The following is a 20,467-nucleotide window of genomic DNA, read 5'->3' as shown; positions in this document are numbered from 1 at the left end:
GAGTCAATGATACCTTTAATGTTTTGTCCCTTCCATCAATCGAACCCATTTTTCACTTTGTGTCAAGCGCTGTAGTGAAAACATTTCAACCCTATTCATTAGTGATACCAATTTTGAGTATTTACTTTGGTACGTTTGGAATACTCTGGAAGTAGAGTATGCTTTCGTTTCTCTAGTACACACGCACGGAATTTGATAATGATAGCAGCATGGCATTTCAGTACAATTCCAAATATTATAAAGCAATTGGCATTTTTGAAAAGTTTGGCCGGTAACCCGCATTGAATGTCGTACACGTAAAGCTTAACTCAAGTGAAGCGGATGCAACATCAAGGGAGTGCGCGCCCTTAGAAGACACACCCCTTCGTGTTCATAATTTCCACCTCCATATCGTTGTAGAAGGCATATATAGTCTTAATGACGTACAAACCTCCAGTTCGCATGCTTAACTTTTGTTCTCGACCACAAGGCAAATTGTCGAGACTCATAACACACTTCATGACATATTTGCGCAAGCCCTGCGTAGGTGATATATGTCCCATCTTCTGTGAGGTCTCTACATTGTGGCTCCGTTCTGTGGATCATATACTCTATAGAAATATGACTTTTTGTTAATGGCAGCCGCACTCAAAGCGCTATCATATGTCATAGCCATATCTCACAATATGAGATGCCAGACTCTTTTCACCGCATCAAAACGACCGGCTATTGCAAAGACGATCTCTGCACCATCCGAACGCCACTTGAAATTGACTCCCCAACCCGTAATGTAGGCTATTTGCCTTATAGCAACCCCAATTGGGAACGAGTAGGTGCCTGTCAGGACTTGTGGATGATGTACTGAAAGTTGTGAATTGCGGACTTGCAGCCAGTGGTCCTGCCCTCTCTTTCCTTGCAGCAGGACCACTGGTACCGGTACTCTGTCACTTCCCGGACTACGCGGCCGTTGTCCAGATCCTGCTTTCTGGAAGAAACTCTCTCGATCGAGCCTAGCGCACTATAAGCTATAGAACGGCGCTGTCTTATTCATACTTGGAAACTGACCAGGATGTGCGGGACAGGTAAAGCTCATGCCAATCACCAACTCTTTGCGGCACCGCCTGCATGCCCAGTGGCCATTGTCCGGAGTGGCCCTGTACTCTGGGTCGGTGATGGAGGCTTCTTCGATAAGTTTGCCAGAAATATTTTGGATAATCTGCCCCGGTGACAAACCATTGCTGTCTACGGCCAGCTGCATGATTAGCCGGCGCAGGTCGGTTGGTGACAGCTTTCTCAGCTTAATTTGAATGTCTGCGAGAAGTTCTATAGGGCATTAGGATTGTGATGGGGAGTGGCTTCGTCAGGGGCACGCACTCAACTTGGCGATATCTTGGTCACTCATTGTCTTTATAACTGGGCTCGACAGTACAGGTGATTGGATCGATGCCGTGTCGCAAGCAAATCCAGTGTCGCGTAGCAACGACGTAGTTAGAAAATTGGTGTTGGGATTAATTCCAGAAGGGCTGCGGGATCTGAAACACCTCGCGATAAAATACATATATGAATTGGAATAACATCCCAAGGACAATGGGATTGTCACGTTCAATAGAATGGTCACAATAAAGAACAATGGACGAAAAGCTCAATCTTGAAATATGCTATCAATCGAATGCACTGATTACGCCTTGGGTTACTTCTCTAAATTTCTGTCAAACCTAGAGTTCGGGAATGCTCCGATGACGCTACAAGAGAACACCTCGTCTTATAAGTGTAGGACTAATTCAAGCAGCCAGAAGTCGCCTACTTGGGTTTTCAATCACAGCCGCTCATTGTAAGAGGAATATGGTGATAGGCTCACGCTGTACTTTCCATATGCTTCTTCTTCATCGGATGCATCATGTCCCGACCGCCATGTGGGCAGCGGAGGATGATCCTGAGATGATGAGAAACAGGCGCACCGCCCTTGCTGGCTTGGATGCGGACACCACTTGGACTGGGCTGCATCGTCGTAGGAGAGGCTCTTCTGCACCTTGAACAGTATTTTGACTGGCACTTTCCCCGCTGCTGCCTCACCCCTCTCGAGGACGAGCACCACGTCCAGCTCATCGTCCAGCGCCATGCGGAGCTCGGCCGCAGGGGTTGAGTCGGGGAGCTCAAAGTCCCTTGGACCTTCGCCGTATCGCTTCCGTCGGAGGTACTCCATGAGATCGTCGGTGGGGGTTGGCTCGATATTCCAAGCAACCCGTTTGCTCGACAGGTTCACCCTCGCCCATGCGAAGGTGGACACACGCCCCGGACACGTGAGGACCCAGTAGCATTCGTAGAATTGCCGCCTGGAGCGGTAGTAGGAGGTGTGCTGAAAGTAATCGGCTATTCTGTAGCTGTTGTCGCTCGCCGCAGGGCACAACGATGCGGGCAACGCCTGCGGCTCGAGGCCGTCTCCGAGGCCGTTCACGAGGAGGTCTTGATCCTTGTTGAAAACAATGTAGCATTCCTCCTTCGGCCAATCTTGCACCTCCTTGTGGGGTACCAGTATATACTGGCTCATCTTCTCCGTGATGTTGCGGTCATCGTTGCGCGTAAGTAGCATGAGCACGACTGACAGTCTGTCCCGTTGGGGGGTCCAGTCTAGTTTGCCAAATGTGCCTTGTCGAGGGTAGAAGATGGTGGTTCCATCTATCTTATCTTCTCGACTGGCTAACAAGTTTAATGCAGCCAGGGTGACGTAAGGGTCGTGGCCGGAGGTGCCATGCTCAAATTCTATTTTCAAGTTTGAGTTGTTCCGAGCAACACGCATCACTGGTAGATTGATCTTCAAACTGGGTCCGTCGTGGTGGCTGTCATAAACAAAGCGTGGATTACCTCCGTTCCGATCTATGATAGGACTGAAAGCAACTCTGTCCGAGAAGTCCTGCGGCGACCTGGCAATTGGCTTGTTGCGAAAGTAGAAACTATCAACCAGGAAAGTCATGTGTAGGTCGAACGCAAGTAAGCTATGATCCTCAGTTGCCTGTAAGATATGCTGCTGCAGGCGCAGAAATGCCTTGTCGCCCTCGCCGTAGATCAAGGGCATGTTGACGTCGAATATTCCCAGCAGGCTGTAGGACACATCTTCGACCCTGGTGGCGGTTCGGCTACATGCCCACCACATTTTCGTAGCGGCTGATATGGATCCCAATGATATCGTGTGGTTGAGAACTCCACTGTCAATCCCAGTGGACTCCGAAAGCTGCTGTGTGAATCCTTTTTTGCTGCCTAGATAACACCACGAAGCCCCAAAGAAGTGTACCACGAGAGGTGCAATCAGCTCCTGGAGGGTCCAAGACCGGTAGAACCATCGAATCGGCTGTTCGAAGCCTTTTTCCTTATCCTCTAGGTCTAAACCAGGTTTGATGAACGTCAGTATCCGCTTGAAATCCGCGCGGTTTGCAACATCACTCAAGTATGCGTAGCAAACCATTGCACGCCTGTACCACTTGACTGCAGCATAATAAGTCAGCAACTTTCCCGCGCCTCTGGCGCTCCAGACTTCTCAAAACGGGTAGTAAAAGGGTCCAGCTTGCACATACACATAGAGTTGATAGACTCCGAGAGTTCGGCGCTCGAGCTCTTGTCGATGCAGCACGTATCGATCCAGACCCAGTCCCAGGCATCATTGCGCGCCTGTTCGCAGCACCGCTCGACCTTGGACCAGCCCTTTTTTCGACGAGCAAGGTCTAGGTTTCCCATGTCCTGGAAGAGAACCTCATCGTCCTCCCAGGTGTGAGACAGGATGGCATAGGGCGGGGTGTTGGAGCCGATGAAGTCCTTGAGAACGAAGGTCTTGGTGTCGAGGAGGCGCATGATAGCTTCCGGGTGTAAGGTACGCCAATGAGTCAGCTTGGAATCAGCGCATGGATCTTTACTTCTGCATAGTCAATTTTTACTACCGGAAGCATGGTGGACCAGGATCCAGGGCATCAGTGAACCGTAATGTTGAGAGAAGCGCTCAAGTTCAGCCGCAGCCTTACTTGGTCTCTCTCATCCAATCAGCATCATCTGAGCTCGAGGCCACTACCACTCAGCCGCAAGCCATCCAAGGCCGAGCCATACCGAAACACAACCCACGTGACACACCCATGTTTCGCTCACACCCAGGAAACTCTTCGATGACCCGAGGGCGATCATTCTTCTCCTTGAGAAAAACGGCATACTGGACGGACGGCACGGCACAAGAAGCACAGACAAAGTCCTGCCCTCGGAGCGGGTGAGGCTTCACGTGGACGCGTATTTACCCGGCCAGGCGAAAAAGCATTCTGCATCCGACGGGCCCAAGCTGCTAAATATAGAGTCCCGGATATGCAGGTTGGAGCGCAAATTGAGTGTGCAAGTCTGGTTCGGGTCGTCTCGTGATGGCGATCAGGGGTTTGCGTAGTGTTGTGCAGCGTTCGGATGGAGGATGCTTGCCCGGATTCGGTAGGTTGTGCTGGGCAGGTGAATCGGATCTGGTTCATTTGCTATGCATGGGCTATGGCTAATGGTGGTTCTATGACGAGTCGAATAGAGAGAGGGGATGCCGGAAAGAGAGAATTTGGTTCGTAACCTCCAATTCGTCGGAGTTCAATAAGACTACCTATCTATAGCTCCCATACCCTACCCTCCAGCACGCCAACTTCGGGCAGTGCGTACATGACGGTCGAACACCCAGTCGGTGCGACATTATGAAATAGGGGCCGGTTTTGATTACCGCCACAGGCGGCATCGAGGCCAGCCAGGTGAAATCTCCAAAAGCCCCCCCGGAGCAATCCTCGTGGGGACGCTCTGGACAAAGTATTGATGTTTGGTTATGATGACAAAAGAAAAGCGGGATATCATGAGGCCCCAAATCCTACAGAAGGATGGATGAACGCCGAAAAAGCAGAAAAAAAGCAACCTAGAACCCCGGATCTATGCCCCTTTCATGCCAATGAGGGATTGATTAGAACAGAGAAATGTCTCATGATGGCGTCGTCAATGTGCGTGAAAGCCAGCAGCGAGCTGGATGAATGCTGTTGTAAAAATGCGATGGTCTTCTGGCAGTCGTCCTCCACTTTCCTCTTATCTCGACATGCATGCTTTGGCTACCACGGGCCAACCCGCACGGGGGCGCCGTAGGTACCCGAGATGAGCTCGTCCAGGATGGAGCTCTGTTGCGGCTGAGTGCCCGACGCACCTGAGCCGTGGGGACCGCCGACCCATCCAACGTTTGATGCCATGGCGCTCATGGCACTGCCGAGCCGTCCTCCAGACTGCTGGTGATGCTTGTTCAGGGTCTGGTCCCAACCGCCGGAATGCAGAACGAAGCCACCGCCCTTCTTTGCCGCCTCGTTGATGACCAGTGCCCAAGCTCTCGAGATTTCGTCGTAGGCGTTCTCCTTGTGGTGACGGTAGCTGGTGCTGTCCCAGTCGGGCAGCTCGTGGATGACCTTGGTGGCCCCGTCGAGGTACTGCAACGAGATGTTGGCCTGGGCCTCGTTGGGCGGGAGGTACTGGGGGGTGAAGTCGGCCAGGGCCTCGAGCAAGCTCATGAGCGGGGCTTTGACTCGGTAGTATGCGTAGTCCGAACTCGTCTCTCCGTAGGGAAACGCGGCCCGCAGCTTCTGCTGGTACTCTCCCAGGACGTGAAAGGCGGCAGCAACGGATGGGCGGGGTGCGCTCTTGACAACCTCCTCTCCAATCTCGGGCTGGCGCTCGCAGATCTGTTGGAGCACACTGCGTAACGACGCAGCATCGAGGGTCTCGAGCAGTCGGGGAAGGGCCAGCGGGCGGCCGGCGATGTCGTTGGCCCGGATCTTCTTCATCGGGCGGGACAGCTGGCGGTTCTGGAGGGCGGGAGACGAGGCGGGGGAGACGGACATCTCGTCGATGTCATCATCGGCTTTTCGCTTGCGGTTGGTGGCCATGTTGGTATTGGTGTGGAAGGGGGACACTGTTGGTAGCGGGTTTGTTAGCGCATGCTCTTCTCTTTGTGTTTGCGTACAGTGCTGGTCGCTGCAGGCTGGTGGAGATGTGCGGCAGAGCGGCGCCGGTCGAGGCGGAGGGGGCTCGACGAGTCCGGCTGCATGGGAATTCATCGAGATGAGAAGCAGAAGCGGCCTCGGCGTCGGCGCTCAAAGGTGGAGGAGGCATGTAGGAGGAGGGAGACATACTGGATCGGGATGGAGAGCGTCGGGTGGAATCGTGGGGGTGCGGGAAGAAGGGCGGCTGTGGCGACAGCAGGACGTTCATCGTGTCTGTCGCCGGTGGAGATGAAGATGGACAGGCGCCGTCTTTCCCAGCTACCGGAGACCGATGCTGCTGGCGTCGAGGAGCAGATGCGAGCGAAAGAGAGGCGAGGTCGAGTTGTGGTTCTGCTTTTGTGGTTGGTGGTGCACCGTTTTGGACCTTGGCCTGGATCGAATCAGGCACCGTTCGGCGTCGCTGTGTCGTTGCCTTTTCGTCGAGTTGCTTCCCTCCCTTGTGTGCGTGACGGATGACCTGGATGGATCGAGACTCTGCGCAGACGGCAGTCAGAACGTGGGCGGCGTCGACGCAAGGGGGAGAGGCTCTCGGTCGGGCGGGATGGGGAACTCGTAGAATGGAGGAGAGTTGTCGGGTTTAGGTTGGCGAGATGTGAATGCGTGGGTGGAAAAGAGCATCTGGATCCGGATCCGCAAAGTGCATGCGTGTGTTTTGGTCCCATGTGGGTTCCGGGCGCTGGGCGCTGGGGCTCGGGGGCTCGGGGGCTCTGGCGCCCTCGTCGCTGGTGGTTGCTGGAGAGGCAGAGAGGGTGGGAAAAAAACAACCAAGCGAGTGGCCCGTGGCCCGTGACCCGTGTGGCCCCCCTACGTCTACGATAGTACTGCCTAGGTAATGTTCCAGTGCCTGGCAGCCAGGCAGTCCGCTGGTTGGATGGTTCTCAGTCGTCGACCAGTTCCCCCCCAGCACCCAGTGACCAGTCAGACCCCGCCACAGTCACCACCACCATCACATTGGATACCCCAGTGCTAGCCACCTGGGCAGCTAGGTGGCTCACCTAGGTAGCGGCATACCTGCCTGGCTTGCATCCATGGATGTTCCTCAGACCTCAGAGATGCCTCGGACGTCACTCTCAAGTCGGTCCAATCGCACTCACTCATTCAACCCTTTGCAGGCATGTGTGCGAGGAGACTCAGCTCACATTTCGAGCGGGCCAGTTCGGGACGCCCGCTCGCCGTCCATGACCTGATACTGCTGGCTGTACCTGCTTTTGCTGTGACCAGTATCGCAGCTCCACGAAGCTCGGCGCCGGCTGGGCAGTAAGCCCTCCTTCTTATTGTTCCAACTAAGCCGACGCAGTGACGAACGCCTGCGAGCGGCCTGCAATTTTGGGCAGGTTGGCTAACGGCGGGGGAATCTGGTCTAGGGTACTCGATGACAGGGACATCGCCTCGCAAATAGGCGGTCAGCTCACCACCCCCTCGGCCAGCCAATTCCCTCAGATCCTGCAAGGCCCGGCCTCAGGAATGCCTGCCCCGGTCGACAACTCAGGCGCCCCTCTGCCCTCTGACTGGTGAGAACGGCCCTGGGTGGTCACTGGTGGCTGTGTCGACGAGCGCCCACCCCTCCCCTCGCCTGCATCGCTATGAATTCATGGCATGGGGAATGGGATGCCGCATCATGAGCTTGATCCGTTCGTCAACGGGGAATGTGGACTAGGTTGCAGCGACAAGTCACACACCACCCAGACATCGTCACATTTCAAGCAATCAGGGCCCTGGAGTCATTAACTGCGGATCCTCGACACTTGCCATCCATGTCTCGGTGAATCAACAAACAGTCAAAACGAGACGACTCTCCGTCGTTGCTTCCCTTCGTCCATCACCTATCTGCGAGACAGACTGACCCTGAGAGCTACCAAGCTGCCGACCTTTTGCTCGTCCCAACTCAGCAACCCAAGCTTAACCCGGCTGGCTTTGGACCGCATGACTCTCATCGGCTGCCGTCCGATCACAACTCCACCCATGCTTGACATGCTCGCCAACCGGCAACCGGACTGAGGCAGCAGCAGTGAGGTCGCCAACCGGGTGGGTATCTGCCAAGCTTTTTGGTGGGGCCCCTGACGACAAACCATGTGGCATGCCCTATCCACCCCACGGCATCACCCGTCGGCCAAGACAGAGCTGCGGTGTTGTGTCTGGCGACAGCGGCTGAGCGCCGGCCGGACTATAGGAGCCATAGCCCTCCGTTCAGAGGATTCTTGACCAGGTGCCGGGAAACATTCAAGCTTATTTGCAGCCTTTCGTCAACTGGCTTACACAGAGAGCAGCCAGCGACCCTGTACCATTCACGTAGCAGGCATTCTTTCTGTGTGACCCGCACCCAAAATTGAAAGGCATAATTGTCGACCCCCAAATCGCGAGTGGCAAGGTAGGGTAGCCCTGATTTTATTCCAGACGATGGTTGCACAATTTGGTCGCTCATAGGCTTGTTTCGCCCCTTAAATACAGCTGCCCCCATCCCGAGTCTACATGGTCAGCCATTCTAGCAATAAATATCGTAAGAATAGATCGTTCGCAGCATGCTGTGTAACGGGGCCAACAGACCCGATCCAACCGTACACCAAAATCGTACTTCGATCGACCAGCGTGTATGCAAATCGGGGCTGAGCCTTGGTCAAAGTGCCATAAGGCTGAGGACACCGGGCAGCTTGAAATTGGCGATGGAGGACTCACATATATATTGTTCTTTCGACCCGAAAGGGGGGAAAGATCGAGGACAACACTTCTATTCTTAGCTGATATAATTGAATGCAATTTTAAAACGGCGTACACTCAACCAAGCTTTTGGAGTAAAGAGATTCGACACCGGCTGCACTCATCGATGGACCAACCACAGTATACTCCCCTGAGCCCTTTGAGTAGTGCTCAACATGGCACTCGTCAAACAATCCAGTCCACAGTTGAAACACCTGTCTCCCCTCTAGAGGACTCTGGGAATGCTTCGCAACTAGGTGACCAGTCCGTACGACGTGAGCAAATCGTGCAGCCCTCGGGTCAATGCCTCCCTTGTTCGGTCTCAGCATTCAGTCTCAACCCCTCCGTGACCGAAGGAGAGGACTCACAGCCATCCAGCTCGACACCTAGAAAGACGATGGAGACCCGGCACGTGAATAGGCTCATGCCTTGGTGGTGGTGGTGGGAGATCACAGCGATGGTTCTCAGTATCACCAGCATGTGTGCCATAGTAGTTCTACTCGCCAAAGTCGACAACATCCCGCTTCAAAGCTGGTGGCTCCCCATCCAGCCCAACTCGGTCATCGCCATCCTGACAACAGTCGGTAAAGCAGCTTTGATGGTTCCTGTAGCTTCCTCCATGAGCCAACTGAAATGGATTCACTTTCTACTTCGCCCCAGGAGGCTCGTGGATCTGCAGCTCTTCGACGAGGCTAGCAGAGGGCCCTGGGGCTCGGCTGTGCTCCTCTGTCGTCTATTCTTCCGCCCCCGGGTATTTGTAGCTCTGGGCTTTGCCTTTGTCACAATTGTCGCCATGGGTATCGATGCTACGGCCCAGCAGGTCTTGGATTTCTCTCTCCAAGAGACTGCATTGGACAATATGACGACCCCTTTGGGCGTCGCAAATAACTATTTCTCAAAGGGATTCATAGAGAAACCTGGTTCTTGTGAGCATCATTCCTTCGGGACTGCATCATGCTGACTCCACACTAGCATTTATTTGGCAGCCCAATGTTGACCTCATCAAGATACAATCCGCCATACTGAACGGAGCGAGTGGTTCACCAGCGACACCCTACTTTGACTGCCCCGAGCCGGCGGAACGGTGCAGCTGGGAGCCGTTTACAACGCTGGGGGTTTGTGCTGACTTCAAGAACATCACTGAAGAAATCACCCCTCTTTGCGTAAGGAATTCACATTCCACAGGCATGAACTGTACCTATACCTCCCCGGAATCACTCACTGGCCAGGGCGAACCCGATTCCATCACTATGCACTGGGACCCGGAGTTCAACGGTTTGGGTGAGGCGATGTTGTTTCAATCAGTGTTCAAGGGTCGTTGGCTTGATAGTCCCGCCTTGATCGGCTCCATCATGACTGTGAAAGCCTTAAATGATGGCGCACCCAACGTCACGAAAGAAGGATATGTGCCCCCACCGGTAGATATTGGTTTTGGGGTCGTTTCATGGTGTGTTCAGACCTTCCACAATGTGACTGCAACACCGGGTCGGATCAATCCAGGGACAATGACATCTGAGCGCCTGGGGACCATGGAGGCTCTCGTCAACGCGCTGGTGCCTGAGAATAAGATGGATGCAACATACTACCGATATCACGTAAACTCGACGGGCGCCAGCTATAACTTATCCCGGATGGTCACAAATACCTTGCCCCATTTTCTCGAATATGTGTGCACCGCCACCATTCAGCATCAAATATCCCAGCCTACTGCCGATAATGATCGGCGCATTCAGCTAGCTTACACGTTTTATCAGAGCGATATCGTGGGGGTGCTTCGCAACATCAGCAATGCCATCACCAACCAGATGCGTAGCAGTGATCCGGGCGACAACTACAACGCCACCGCAATCCAGGGCAAGGCGACGTTCAACGAAACGTACATCCGCGTCCGGTGGCCGTGGATGATCCTTCCGCTGGCCGAGATGGCCCTTGCCGCCGTGCTGCTGGCCATCTCTATCATCATGTCGCGCCACCAACCGTTGCTCAAGACGAGCGTCATTGCGTATCTAACATCAAGGCTAGAAGGATGGGCGGACGAGGAGCTGGACGTAGGGGATTCGAAGCGATTAACGCAGGAGAAGCTGGAGGAGCTGGCGGAAGGACTGAGGGCTCAACTTGAGGCGAACTCAGAGGGGCGGCTGGCGTTCAGGAGGAAGGAAAAGCTCAACTAGACAAACACTAAAATCGTGAACTTCAATTCGAACTATGTTTGGAGCATGCGGTCGGAAACAATGGCTGGTACTCAATCGTGGCGGAGGTGTTAGACACGTCAAAATCGATACTGAGAACGTTTCTTAGGAAAAGTCAACATTAGCCCTATTTACAGTATCATCCTGAGCCTACGATTATCTATGGACTGGCTCGCAAACTCTCGAAGGCATACGAAGGTACCCGACAGCACCAAATTTTCCTTGACCTTCTTCGTTCCACATGGCCTCAAGACACGAAATCTCCCCTCAAGAAATTGTCCCTCCTGCGCAAATCCTAATTACCGCGCAGTGAGACCAGCCCCTCTAAACCCTTTTTGTTCCCCTTTTTTTTCTTTGTTTGTGTTTTTCCCCTTTTTTTGCGTTTTTCCTTTTCTCTCACTTCTTCTCTCTCTCTCTATTTCGCGCGCGCGCGCTCGCCACCTTGGTAAACCAAACAGCGCCTCCCAGCTTCTCCTAGATTCTTGTCCAAGCTGCGCACAACTAGTCGTCCAAATGAAGGTTGTCAATACCCTTCCTCAGCAGGCTTACTGTCGTACTGCGACTGCTGGTCCGTGCATGGGCTGACGCATTGTCGCCCACCTCAGTTGGCTCCGAATTCGAATCTTGTCCATCTGAGCCACCAGGTGTTGATGATGACTCCGAAGAGGAGGATGTAGTCCTGGCATCCTAAGCCCATCGAGAGCCTCCGAGACCACCGTTCGCATGACTACGGCCCATTGCCCGGAGGTGGGGAGGGAGTTCCCTGACTTGATCGCCGGTGCTGGGGGTGTAGTCGTTGGTTTGAACAGTAGGTGGGCTGGACTCAGCAGCGGGGGCTGAAGTGACCGCTGAAACGGCCTGAGTAGTCGAACATTCGCCTTGGTCTGGCATTTCAGCCCGCTCAGAAGGTACATGAAGATGCCCATCGTTTGCCGGGGCCAGACCCAAGCGGCTATGTCGCAAGGGGCTTGATGGACGGGGTGAAGTCTGGCGAGATGATCCATGAGTAGGCTCGTCATTCGATAGGCCACTCTGCGTCTGTCTTGCAGAGACAGTGCCCCTCGAATGAGCAATCGAGCTTCGCACCGGACTGAGATGAGATGTTGTACGGCATACGAGGCGCGAGAGATCAATAAACTCATTGAGCAAGAGCACGGCAGGGGGAGCACGCCTTGCATGAGTCTCCAATTCCAATATTTGGAGAGGTGAATAGACGATTCGGCTCTGTCTCTTGAGCTGGCGCAGATTGGCGAAAACCACGGCTGCTGTCTGTAGTTGGTCTTCGTGGTTCAAGGATCGGAAGGTGGTATGGCGGGCAAGATGCATCACAAGCGTCTGCACGGCCGAAAATTCTTTGACGGAGCCCTCTCGATACATCTGCGTCCTTTCAATCCATTCAACCATGTCATCAAAAGTTCGAGACATGATTCGATAGTTGTAAGCTGTAAGGCTTGACAAGACAGTCATGGAAGCATGCGACAAGCCAATCCCAACCGGAATGGATTTCAGTTTGCTTGCATTGATGGCGCCCTTCTTATTTGCATCACATTGCATCACCTGCTGTCTACCAGAGGCGGGGCTCTCTCGGAGAGCGAGTGAAGGCTCTGATACCTCGTTGTCTTTGCTGGGCTCGGGCTGAACTGAGGGCTCTGGGGACTCGACCTTGATGGAGTTTGCAAGAGCTTCAGATGAAGCGCTGGAGGAAGATGCTTGGCCAGAGTTGTTTGGTCCATGGTTTACCACAATCTCGGGATCGAGTGCGCTGGTAGAGGCATGAGCAGGGTGATAAACAATTCCTTCGAGGTCCCTCGCACAAGATCGCCGAGTGGGCTCCGGAGAGGCCAGCGTTGTGTCAATCAGGACTTCGCTTTCAGTGCTAGGCACCAACGGTTCAACACTAACATGCTTCTTATTGGCATCAGACGAAAGATGAGGAGTCTCTGTGTCGAGAGTCTCTTCGGTCTTCTCAGCCATATAGTCTATGTCGGCATATGACTTGGATCTTCCGTCGGCCTGGTTGCGATCGAGCTGTTGGATCATGTTGGCGAGCACATCATCCTCAAGTCTCAGGACATGTTCGTTGTCGGTGGGCTCCTGCTTGACACTTGCTGTCTCTTGATCTTTGTTGCTGTCTTGGTCCTCTGAGATGGATTGAGCGCTTGCAAAACTCTTTACAGTGGCTTGGGGGGGGTTCGGGTCCTCCACCATGCTTTCTGCATCCATAGCATCCTCGAGGGGAGACAGAGTAGATATGTCGATCATGGCCGATTGCTTCGTGTCTTCAATTTCCTCAGCTGGGTAGCGTGGGTCAGAGGAATACGCAAACATGAGCATGAGGTCCTTGAGCAGCTTGACGAACTCGTCAGCTTGTGTCATACTCCCAAGTCGAACATTAGTGGCACGTATCGGCTCATCTGAAGCATCTTGTCGTCTCAAAAGGAGAGCGCTGCCAAGTTTGAAGATCGGGTTCACAATGGCTCGGGCGTCGTCTCGAACCATGTAACCATCCTCCAGTCTCATTTCCCAGATGCACACATTCTTCTGAGGGTGTTTGTACAAGAAAAGATTGCCGTCCTTTGTCCCAGCTGCTCTCGGGGACTGGATAGCACTCTCGAAGAAGACTGTGACATCAGGTGTGGGACGAATGCTGGAGCCACCCTGGGTGCTTGGTTCATCAGATCGGGGGGCAGCAGGGACTGGCGCCATGTCCTTTGAGGACTGCAAGGTGAGGTTTGCCATAGGGAGAGAGCTTGCAAGTGCTTTGGAAACAACGACAGGGGAAGAAGGGCAAAGATGGGGAGGAAGCCCTTGAGCGGTCTGGACAGGCCATGTCCTAGTACTCACCGAGGCAATCACGGGACTCGCGGCACGTTGAGAACTCGTCGTGAGGGACGCTGCAATACCACCAGCAGGACTCTGAGCTGATGCTGATGGTTTGGCATTGCCGTTGATGGCGCCTCGCCGCAAGGAGGAAGCGGGATCGTTGCTTGGACGCTGCAGGGATGTGGTTGCAGCACGGAGATGAGGCAGGATTGCACCATCTGCCGGACTGCTGACAGCGTCTCGTGAAGCGTCTGCCGTGCGTGTGGGTGTAGAACTAGAAGGGACTGCTGAGCGCGAATGAGATGAAAGGGGATGTCTCGGTATGCTCTGGACTGCACCTCGCTGAGGAACTGCTGCGTCCAGACCCGCGGCGCCTGAGAAGGCTGGCACCGGTCTAGTAGGCCTGATGGGAGTAGGTCCACCTTCTGCCTGCGGAGAGAATGCAATGTTGTTCTCTGCGATACCATACGAGTCATGGTTTTGTCGCTGCGGGCTGAATCGACGACGGGGACCGTGGATGGCAGCACTGGGATTGCTGAGACAAGTTAGCTTTGAGCAGTACTTTTGCGTTATGAACTTGTTTGGAACTTACAGAGGATTGTATTGGGATCGAGGACCAGCGTTCCCTAAATTGCGAGACCATGTACCTGTCATCAGACTCTGAAGTCGGCTACCCCCCATACTTGGAACGTCAGGACGAGCTCTTAGTTGGGCATTGTGAGCATGCAGACGACCATTGGCAATCGTATCAAGACCGTCCACACCTCGAGAGTCATCGTCGCGAAAGGCTCCGGACGCGACAGCATCTGGCACCAGTTAGCATGGGCCAAGTTGGTCAATGGGCTGACTTACGATTCCAAGCATTGGCTTTCTTATTGGCCACCTCGCGAGGTTGGGTGGCCGGCGGCTCTGCAGTGGCATGTGTGTTTTGTCCACCGCGGGGGTTTACATCTCTGGCGAGATCCTCCAGTCGATTGTTCCCCAGATCAATCATCATGGCATCAAAGACGATGCCACTGCCTTGTCCAGCCATCTTGCCGGATGTTTCAGGTAATGATGCGACCGTACAGCGATGGTTGATCCACGGTCTAGAATGCAAACTCGACCTTCTTGGTCTTGTTGGGTCAGGCGAAGAGTTAGCTTCCTGTCGGTAGATGAAGGTATCTATGATTATGAAACGAAGAGTTGGACCAGAAGATCAGTCCCATCGGTAGACTAGGAAGAAATATGGGGATGGACTTGAATGGACTGGACAACAGTAAAATTACTTACCCTGGCTTCAACTTCCTTGATGTGGAAGCTGTGGTATCGGAGTGTAGTACGGAGGAGAAGGGGACTGGGAGTCGAGGCCACCGGATGAACTTGTGGACTAGATCCAAAGTGCTGTCTGTTGACGATTACGGCCAGGCGAAGCCCAGGCAGTATCACCGAGTGGGTAAGAAGGATGTAAAACTGAAGGGTATGAAGGAGAGAACAGAGATCGCAGTCAAGTGTCGCGTCTTCTGTACGTGAAGTCGACTCAGAGGATCGTTGCGTTCTTCTCAGGCACGACAGACTCGGCGGAAGCGGGCAGGAGTTTGTGGTGGGAGAACAAAACGCGCTGAGGCCGAAGTAGGGTCGAGGACGATGAAGAAGGGAGAGAGAAAAAGAATTGAGGTGATGGAAGGGAGAAAGCCTTGCCCGTGTCTTCACTGGGGTTTACAGGATCCCGTGAGATGATCTCGGCAGGCCAACGAACGGATGGATATCTTTTTGCTGCTCTGCGCAGCAGGTGATGTTGCAGAGGTGGGAGCACAACAAAGCTGTCGAACTCTGATGAAGGTAGTGAGTGCGATTCAGAGTAAGACAAGAGTTGTACGTGGACTGATCAAGAGGGATCTGTGGCAAGACTGAGATGGATAGGTGAGGGTTGTGAGGAAGAGGTTTGGGAAGAGGTTTGGGAAGTGGTGTGAGGAGGAGGTTGTGTGATGAAGAGGTGTGAGAAAAAGGTGGGAGGAAGAGGTTTGAGGGATAAGTATGGCCCTGATGAGTTGTGCAAATTCAACAGCCTGGTCAAACTCCGACCTGAGGCAACATGGAACATGGACAAGATGTTGAGGTCCGGAGCTTCGTGGGCTGCGACTGCCATGTGAATTTACTGGGCACCTTGATGGGTTTGGTGACCCGGCCTCCTCGACAGGTCCGTTGGAGGTGAACGCGGGTGCAGGGCGAACGCCTCGGTCTCGCCAGGGCGATGCCCGGCCAGGCGAATAGTCCCGCGATTCGGCGGGCACTCTGCAGTATCCGGTGAGCCAACAGCCCGGCGGCGAGGTCCCTTGGACACGCTTCTCGGGAAAGGATTCACTGGAAAGGCACTGAAAGGCAGGTTGAGTTGGTTTGCTTGTCTCGCACATGTTCACGAAGGGATATAGTTCTCGACGATGGATCCACTATTCGGCATACAGGTTGGGGCGTCAACAATGAGCACTTGATTTCATTCACTGTAGCTCGAATCGTCGCCAAACAACGAGACCAGTCGTACTGCGGACCAAGAGATGATGTAGAGCTCTTTCCTGCACTGCACATAGCAACGAGTAATCGGTACTGGTTCGTGGTGATATAGCTGCACGACGAATAGCAGTCTTGCCAGGTCGTCGAAGGGAGATTCCTCGCCTGTTAATTTGAAGCCTGGAATATTGAGCTCCGGCATTGTTTTCAGGGCAAATCGGCGCGGTGGATGATCACCTCGCACTTTATGGGCCTCGCAAAACATCGGAACATACTGTCAACTGTATTTTAGGTATGAAGTGCGTGCTCCCGACTACCGAGATTATGAGTTTGAGGACTGAAGATAGCATGCCTTCTCAAAGACTGGCACCCAATACCAACCAGTCCAGTGAAGGGGCATAACTTGGCATTTGTACTCGGAGAAAACAAATTCCACGGTCTGCGTTCACGAAGAATAGGAAGTCAGAGGACCACGAAGTTAATGTATGACATTCATACCAGGCAAAAGGTGAAACACGTAGTCCTAAACATGAAGATATCTCGGCATACAATTCTCAGGCCGATGGCTCATACTGACCCCGAATCACGGCTCACGCTGAAAGCGTGCTTCCAGGAAGACACTTCTAAAACGAGTTCCCATGCAACACCGCAAGTCCGCCACAGAAGAACCATATCACAACCAGAGATATGTGCTCGGCTGATACGTTCCTTCGCACGAAGCCGCCAGCTCGAGCAAACCCGAGGCCCGATCCCGCCGAAACACGAACGTATTGTTCGTCCTCAAGCCACCGGCAACGACGTAATCCTGCAAGACCGAGATAGTTCATCAGCACACAAACGAGGAGCCAGAAGGGAAGGACATAGTGAAGCTTGGGGGCTTACCTCGCCGCCAGCACTTCCCGTGGTGCCGGCCGGGCTGAGCTCAAAGCTACGGAGCTGTCTGGACCCGGGGGCTACCGCGCTCTGGATCCGGGTCAGTGTGCCATCCGCCGCGCTGACCAACCAGACAGCCAAGGTATCAGAGGGCTGGTCACAGTCAGTACTGCGTGAATATTTCGCACAATGAAAGCACCTACGTCGCCAGGCTGGATCAACGCTGCCGACGTCAAGTTGCGGTTGGAGGCATATACAAAGCGGCCATCAGCACTCACGTGCACCTCGGCGGCGCTGATGTTGAGAGAGAAGGTTGTAGTCGTGGGATCGTAGATTGGGAGGCTACGCGGCGCCGTTTGTCAGCTGGATACTCGTCTTCTGCGCGGTCTGATCACCGGGAGATGGAGGGAAACGATAAGAGGGAAGGAAACCAACTCACTCCTCGCCGACCTGGGTTAGAAGACCCGTCTCCTGATCGATACTCACGGCTCTGATCTTGGCAGCAAGTTCGAATAGAATATACATCTGCTGGCCGTCCTGGCTGATGGCAAGGTGTCGAGGGCCGCTGCTAAGTGGGACATGGTACTATGAAGGACACCAATGTTAGCTAATGTCTTGAATCTGTCAATTGCACATGGATACGCACCTGGCCCAAGTTCGTCAAAGTCCCGTTTGAATCAAAGTTGTAGATGTGGATCAAATCCTCGCCGAGATCTGGTAGATATAACACTGCGGGTCTTGTAGTTAGCAACCCACTTCCATGGCCAACTACAACAGCACAGCATATGGGATGAATCTCTGGCACGGGACACTAATTGCACCACTTGGACTTGACCGTACGTCACAAAATACACGATCTTCTTTTGAAGAAGTTGTGCCCATATGCCTCAACACCCGATTTGTGTTTTCGACCCTCACGCCGACAGATTTTCAAACTTACCATTAAGCCACGGATGCGTCACGATCATATGCGGGTGGCTCGTCGTCTGGGACGTATTGTCATTGCCTGCCTCGCCGATCTGACCGGGCAGGGGCGTGTAGCCAGGGAAGTCGAGAATGCCGCCTGTGTTGATCTCGTCTCCGAACCGGCCCGTCACGGGGTCGAAGCGGAACGTGGCCGCCGACTGGCCGTAGTAGTTCGCCACGCCGGCGACGAGGCCCGAGGGCAAGAAGGCGCAGTGTGCTGTACATGAGGTGTGAGATCTCGGTCCACCCAGGGTCTACGGAGAGCAGGGATCTAGGGGCGGGCGGGGTGTGGTGTATACGCACCGGCGGCGACGCCATAGTCGGGCACGGGGAACCCGCCCGTGTTCACCGCGTCGATGTAGGTCAGCTGTCCGGTGCTGGGGTCGAGTGAGTACGATGTCAAGTATCCAGGCGCGTTGGGCGCAGCATGGTCGTTACAGCCAATGACGAGGTCTGTGTAAAGGTTAGAGTGGTCTCATGTATGACTGGCTTTGGTGTCGACATACTGGGATTTATAGGATGCCTGTTGAGCCAAGCCTTTAGGTTCCCTTCGGAGGTGTTGAAATAGTTCAGCACCTTGAGCGTGTTGGGCGTGACAAAGGGGTTGAATTCCAGCACGGCATAGCTTGAGTTGTCTAGGAGGTCATGTTAGCATAGGGTCACATAGTATGAGTCTGAACTCACAGCCTCCTTGAAGAATCCTGAGCGGAGGCGCAATTGACTCATCAGGATAGGTCAGGGCGTGGCAGGTAGCCAAGAAAACAGCTGCTATAGCCAGAATCATGTTGGCTATGTATAGGGTCGCTCAATATGAGAAACAAGGTGTCCGGCATTGTCACGAAGCCATGGCGGTGTCCGGGTGGGAGACCTTGTTATACTAGTGACATCGCCTACTTTCCCCAGAGCCCAACCTGGACTTGAATACCCCGAGGAAGGAACATCTCTCCCCGCTCGATTACACCCTTGATGGATGCAGTTTCTAGGGTTGTTGCGGAGTTAGACTCGCGATCTTCCAAGGTAGACCCTGCCTTTCTCCACTACGGTAGTTGGAGAAATGGGACTAACCCCCAACTGACCCCCATTTGTGCTCCATTTCAAGTATCTTTTCGTTCAAGCTTGGGTTATTTGGCATGGTGTGAGATTTCTTCGATTCACTTCCTTCACTGCTGATCAAAATGCTTGCAGTGGCAACTGAGAACTACGGGGCAAGATGGATGTCAAGGCAGCTGAGCAGACTAGACCGGCTAGGCACGACAACTCAACACTAAGCATAGTTTGGTCAAGCGATAGCCGTAGTAGTTCTACCTGACGTGCATATGCAACCATTCATGCATACAGAGAAAACTCAATTGGTTTGTCAGATCGTCAATTCATTCCTGACTAAACGCCGGGCATATTTCCTTCTTAGTAGCCGCCACAATGCAATGCCATATCCTCATGGATGCAAAACCCATCCTTGACGCGCCGTTGTGAACGCCTATGAAATTCCATTCTGTGTTACACGCATCGTGATCATCATGCCGAAGTAACGTTCAACCGCAAATAAGAAACCAGCTTATTTGGCGGCGTCCTTGGGGGGACCGTCCAGGTTGTCGTGGCCCTGGCGGCCGACCTTGCTCAGGTCGACGTCGCCCTTGCTGGCGGGCTCGCGGAGGCCAGAGCTCGAGCCGGCGCCGGTCGAGACGTCAGACGAGACGCCGCCGGAGCCAACGTTGACAGTGCTGGGGTCGGCCAACTTCCAGTCCGACTTGACCGGGGGCTCCTCGGGAAGGGGCAGGTTGGACTGAGCGTTGGCGATCTTCTCGGCATTGGACTGAGACATGGTGGAAGTGCTGGAAAAGACTGTTAGCGTGTTGTTGTGGTACAGTGTAAGAGCAACATTTAGATCCTATGTTGTCATCGCATTGACGGCTAGGTGTGAGTGCATGTCTAAACCCTCTCATGCCATACGGTGCAGTGGGGTTCTCTTTCAAGTGTACATAACTCCAATATGCATAGGCCAATGAAGTTACATTACACCGGCCGTCCTATCGTGGAGGAATAAGATAGTGGGGTGACTTACTGTGAGTTGATTGGCTACCGAAAAGGGTCTTGTTGGTCTTGTTCTGCGAGGCAAGAGATAAGTGCCTTAGTGCGATGATTGTTTGAAGTGATTGAGAATGAGCTCAAATTAATGTCAAGTTTGCAGTCGTCCGTCGACTGCTTTTAATAGGTATTGAGTTGAGGCTCTGGGAGCTCTGGAGGATTTGTTCCGGTCTTGACGTCAATACTGGAGGGGCAGCAGAAATCCACATGTTATTTGACGTCAAAATAAGCGGGACCACTCGCGATGGCACAGGTACCAAACCACCAGAAGCTCGGCCAAATCCATCCGGACGGGCAGGGCTGACGGCGGAATCAGCGCAGATCGAGTCTAGA

At 53.6% G+C, this 20,467-nt stretch overlaps 7 protein-coding genes across 7 annotated transcripts; 1 reads left to right on the top strand and 6 right to left on the bottom strand.

Annotated features, from left to right (window-relative positions):
- Positions 1 to 819: 819 nt before the first annotated feature.
- Positions 820 to 1,381, bottom strand: JN550_002695 (uncharacterized protein; the record flags this gene model as incomplete). The annotated part of the gene is made up of 3 exons (XM_049314019.1): positions 820 to 989; positions 1,045 to 1,302; positions 1,354 to 1,381. The coding sequence occupies 3 exons, from the start codon at positions 1,379 to 1,381 to the stop codon at positions 820 to 822; spliced, it is 456 nt and encodes a 151-aa protein (XP_049175220.1).
- Positions 1,382 to 1,795: 414 nt separating this feature from the next.
- On the bottom strand, positions 1,796 to 3,822 carry JN550_002694 (uncharacterized protein; the record flags this gene model as incomplete). The annotated part of the gene is made up of 2 exons (XM_049314018.1): positions 1,796 to 3,459; positions 3,549 to 3,822. The coding sequence occupies 2 exons, from the start codon at positions 3,820 to 3,822 to the stop codon at positions 1,796 to 1,798; spliced, it is 1,938 nt and encodes a 645-aa protein (XP_049175219.1).
- Positions 3,823 to 5,078: 1,256 nt separating this feature from the next.
- Positions 5,079 to 6,225, bottom strand: JN550_002693 (uncharacterized protein; the record flags this gene model as incomplete). Its single annotated transcript, XM_049314017.1, has 3 exons — positions 5,079 to 5,926; positions 5,978 to 6,055; positions 6,147 to 6,225. The coding sequence occupies 3 exons, from the start codon at positions 6,223 to 6,225 to the stop codon at positions 5,079 to 5,081; spliced, it is 1,005 nt and encodes a 334-aa protein (XP_049175218.1).
- Positions 6,226 to 9,168: 2,943 nt separating this feature from the next.
- On the top strand, positions 9,169 to 10,882 carry JN550_002692 (uncharacterized protein; the record flags this gene model as incomplete). Its single annotated transcript, XM_049314016.1, has 2 exons — positions 9,169 to 9,637; positions 9,684 to 10,882. The coding sequence occupies 2 exons, from the start codon at positions 9,169 to 9,171 to the stop codon at positions 10,880 to 10,882; spliced, it is 1,668 nt and encodes a 555-aa protein (XP_049175217.1).
- A 705-nt stretch (positions 10,883 to 11,587) lies between these two features.
- On the bottom strand, positions 11,588 to 14,756 carry JN550_002691 (uncharacterized protein; the record flags this gene model as incomplete). Its single annotated transcript, XM_049314015.1, has 4 exons — positions 11,588 to 14,258; positions 14,316 to 14,349; positions 14,407 to 14,529; positions 14,576 to 14,756. 4 exons carry the CDS (start codon positions 14,754 to 14,756, stop codon positions 11,588 to 11,590), a joined length of 3,009 nt encoding a protein of 1,002 aa, XP_049175216.1.
- Positions 14,757 to 16,883: 2,127 nt separating this feature from the next.
- On the bottom strand, positions 16,884 to 18,833 carry JN550_002690 (uncharacterized protein; the record flags this gene model as incomplete). The annotated part of the gene is made up of 9 exons (XM_049314014.1): positions 16,884 to 17,015; positions 17,093 to 17,236; positions 17,287 to 17,425; positions 17,523 to 17,668; positions 17,730 to 17,812; positions 18,024 to 18,266; positions 18,353 to 18,502; positions 18,556 to 18,684; positions 18,734 to 18,833. The coding sequence occupies 9 exons, from the start codon at positions 18,831 to 18,833 to the stop codon at positions 16,884 to 16,886; spliced, it is 1,266 nt and encodes a 421-aa protein (XP_049175215.1).
- A 771-nt stretch (positions 18,834 to 19,604) lies between these two features.
- JN550_002689 (uncharacterized protein) lies at positions 19,605 to 19,871 on the bottom strand (the record flags this gene model as incomplete). Its single annotated transcript, XM_049314013.1, has 1 exon — positions 19,605 to 19,871. The coding sequence occupies one exon, from the start codon at positions 19,869 to 19,871 to the stop codon at positions 19,605 to 19,607; it is 267 nt and encodes an 88-aa protein (XP_049175214.1).
- Positions 19,872 to 20,467: the final 596 nt, after the last annotated feature.

The sequence above is a fragment of the Neoarthrinium moseri genome (genome assembly GCF_022829205.1).
Source record: "Neoarthrinium moseri strain CBS 164.80 chromosome Unknown scaffold6_Wmoseri_CBS_16480, whole genome shotgun sequence".
NCBI lineage: Eukaryota > Fungi > Ascomycota > Sordariomycetes > Amphisphaeriales > Apiosporaceae > Neoarthrinium > Neoarthrinium moseri.
Note: the sequence above shows the minus strand (reverse complement) of the source record. Positions and strands in the feature narration are given on the sequence as shown.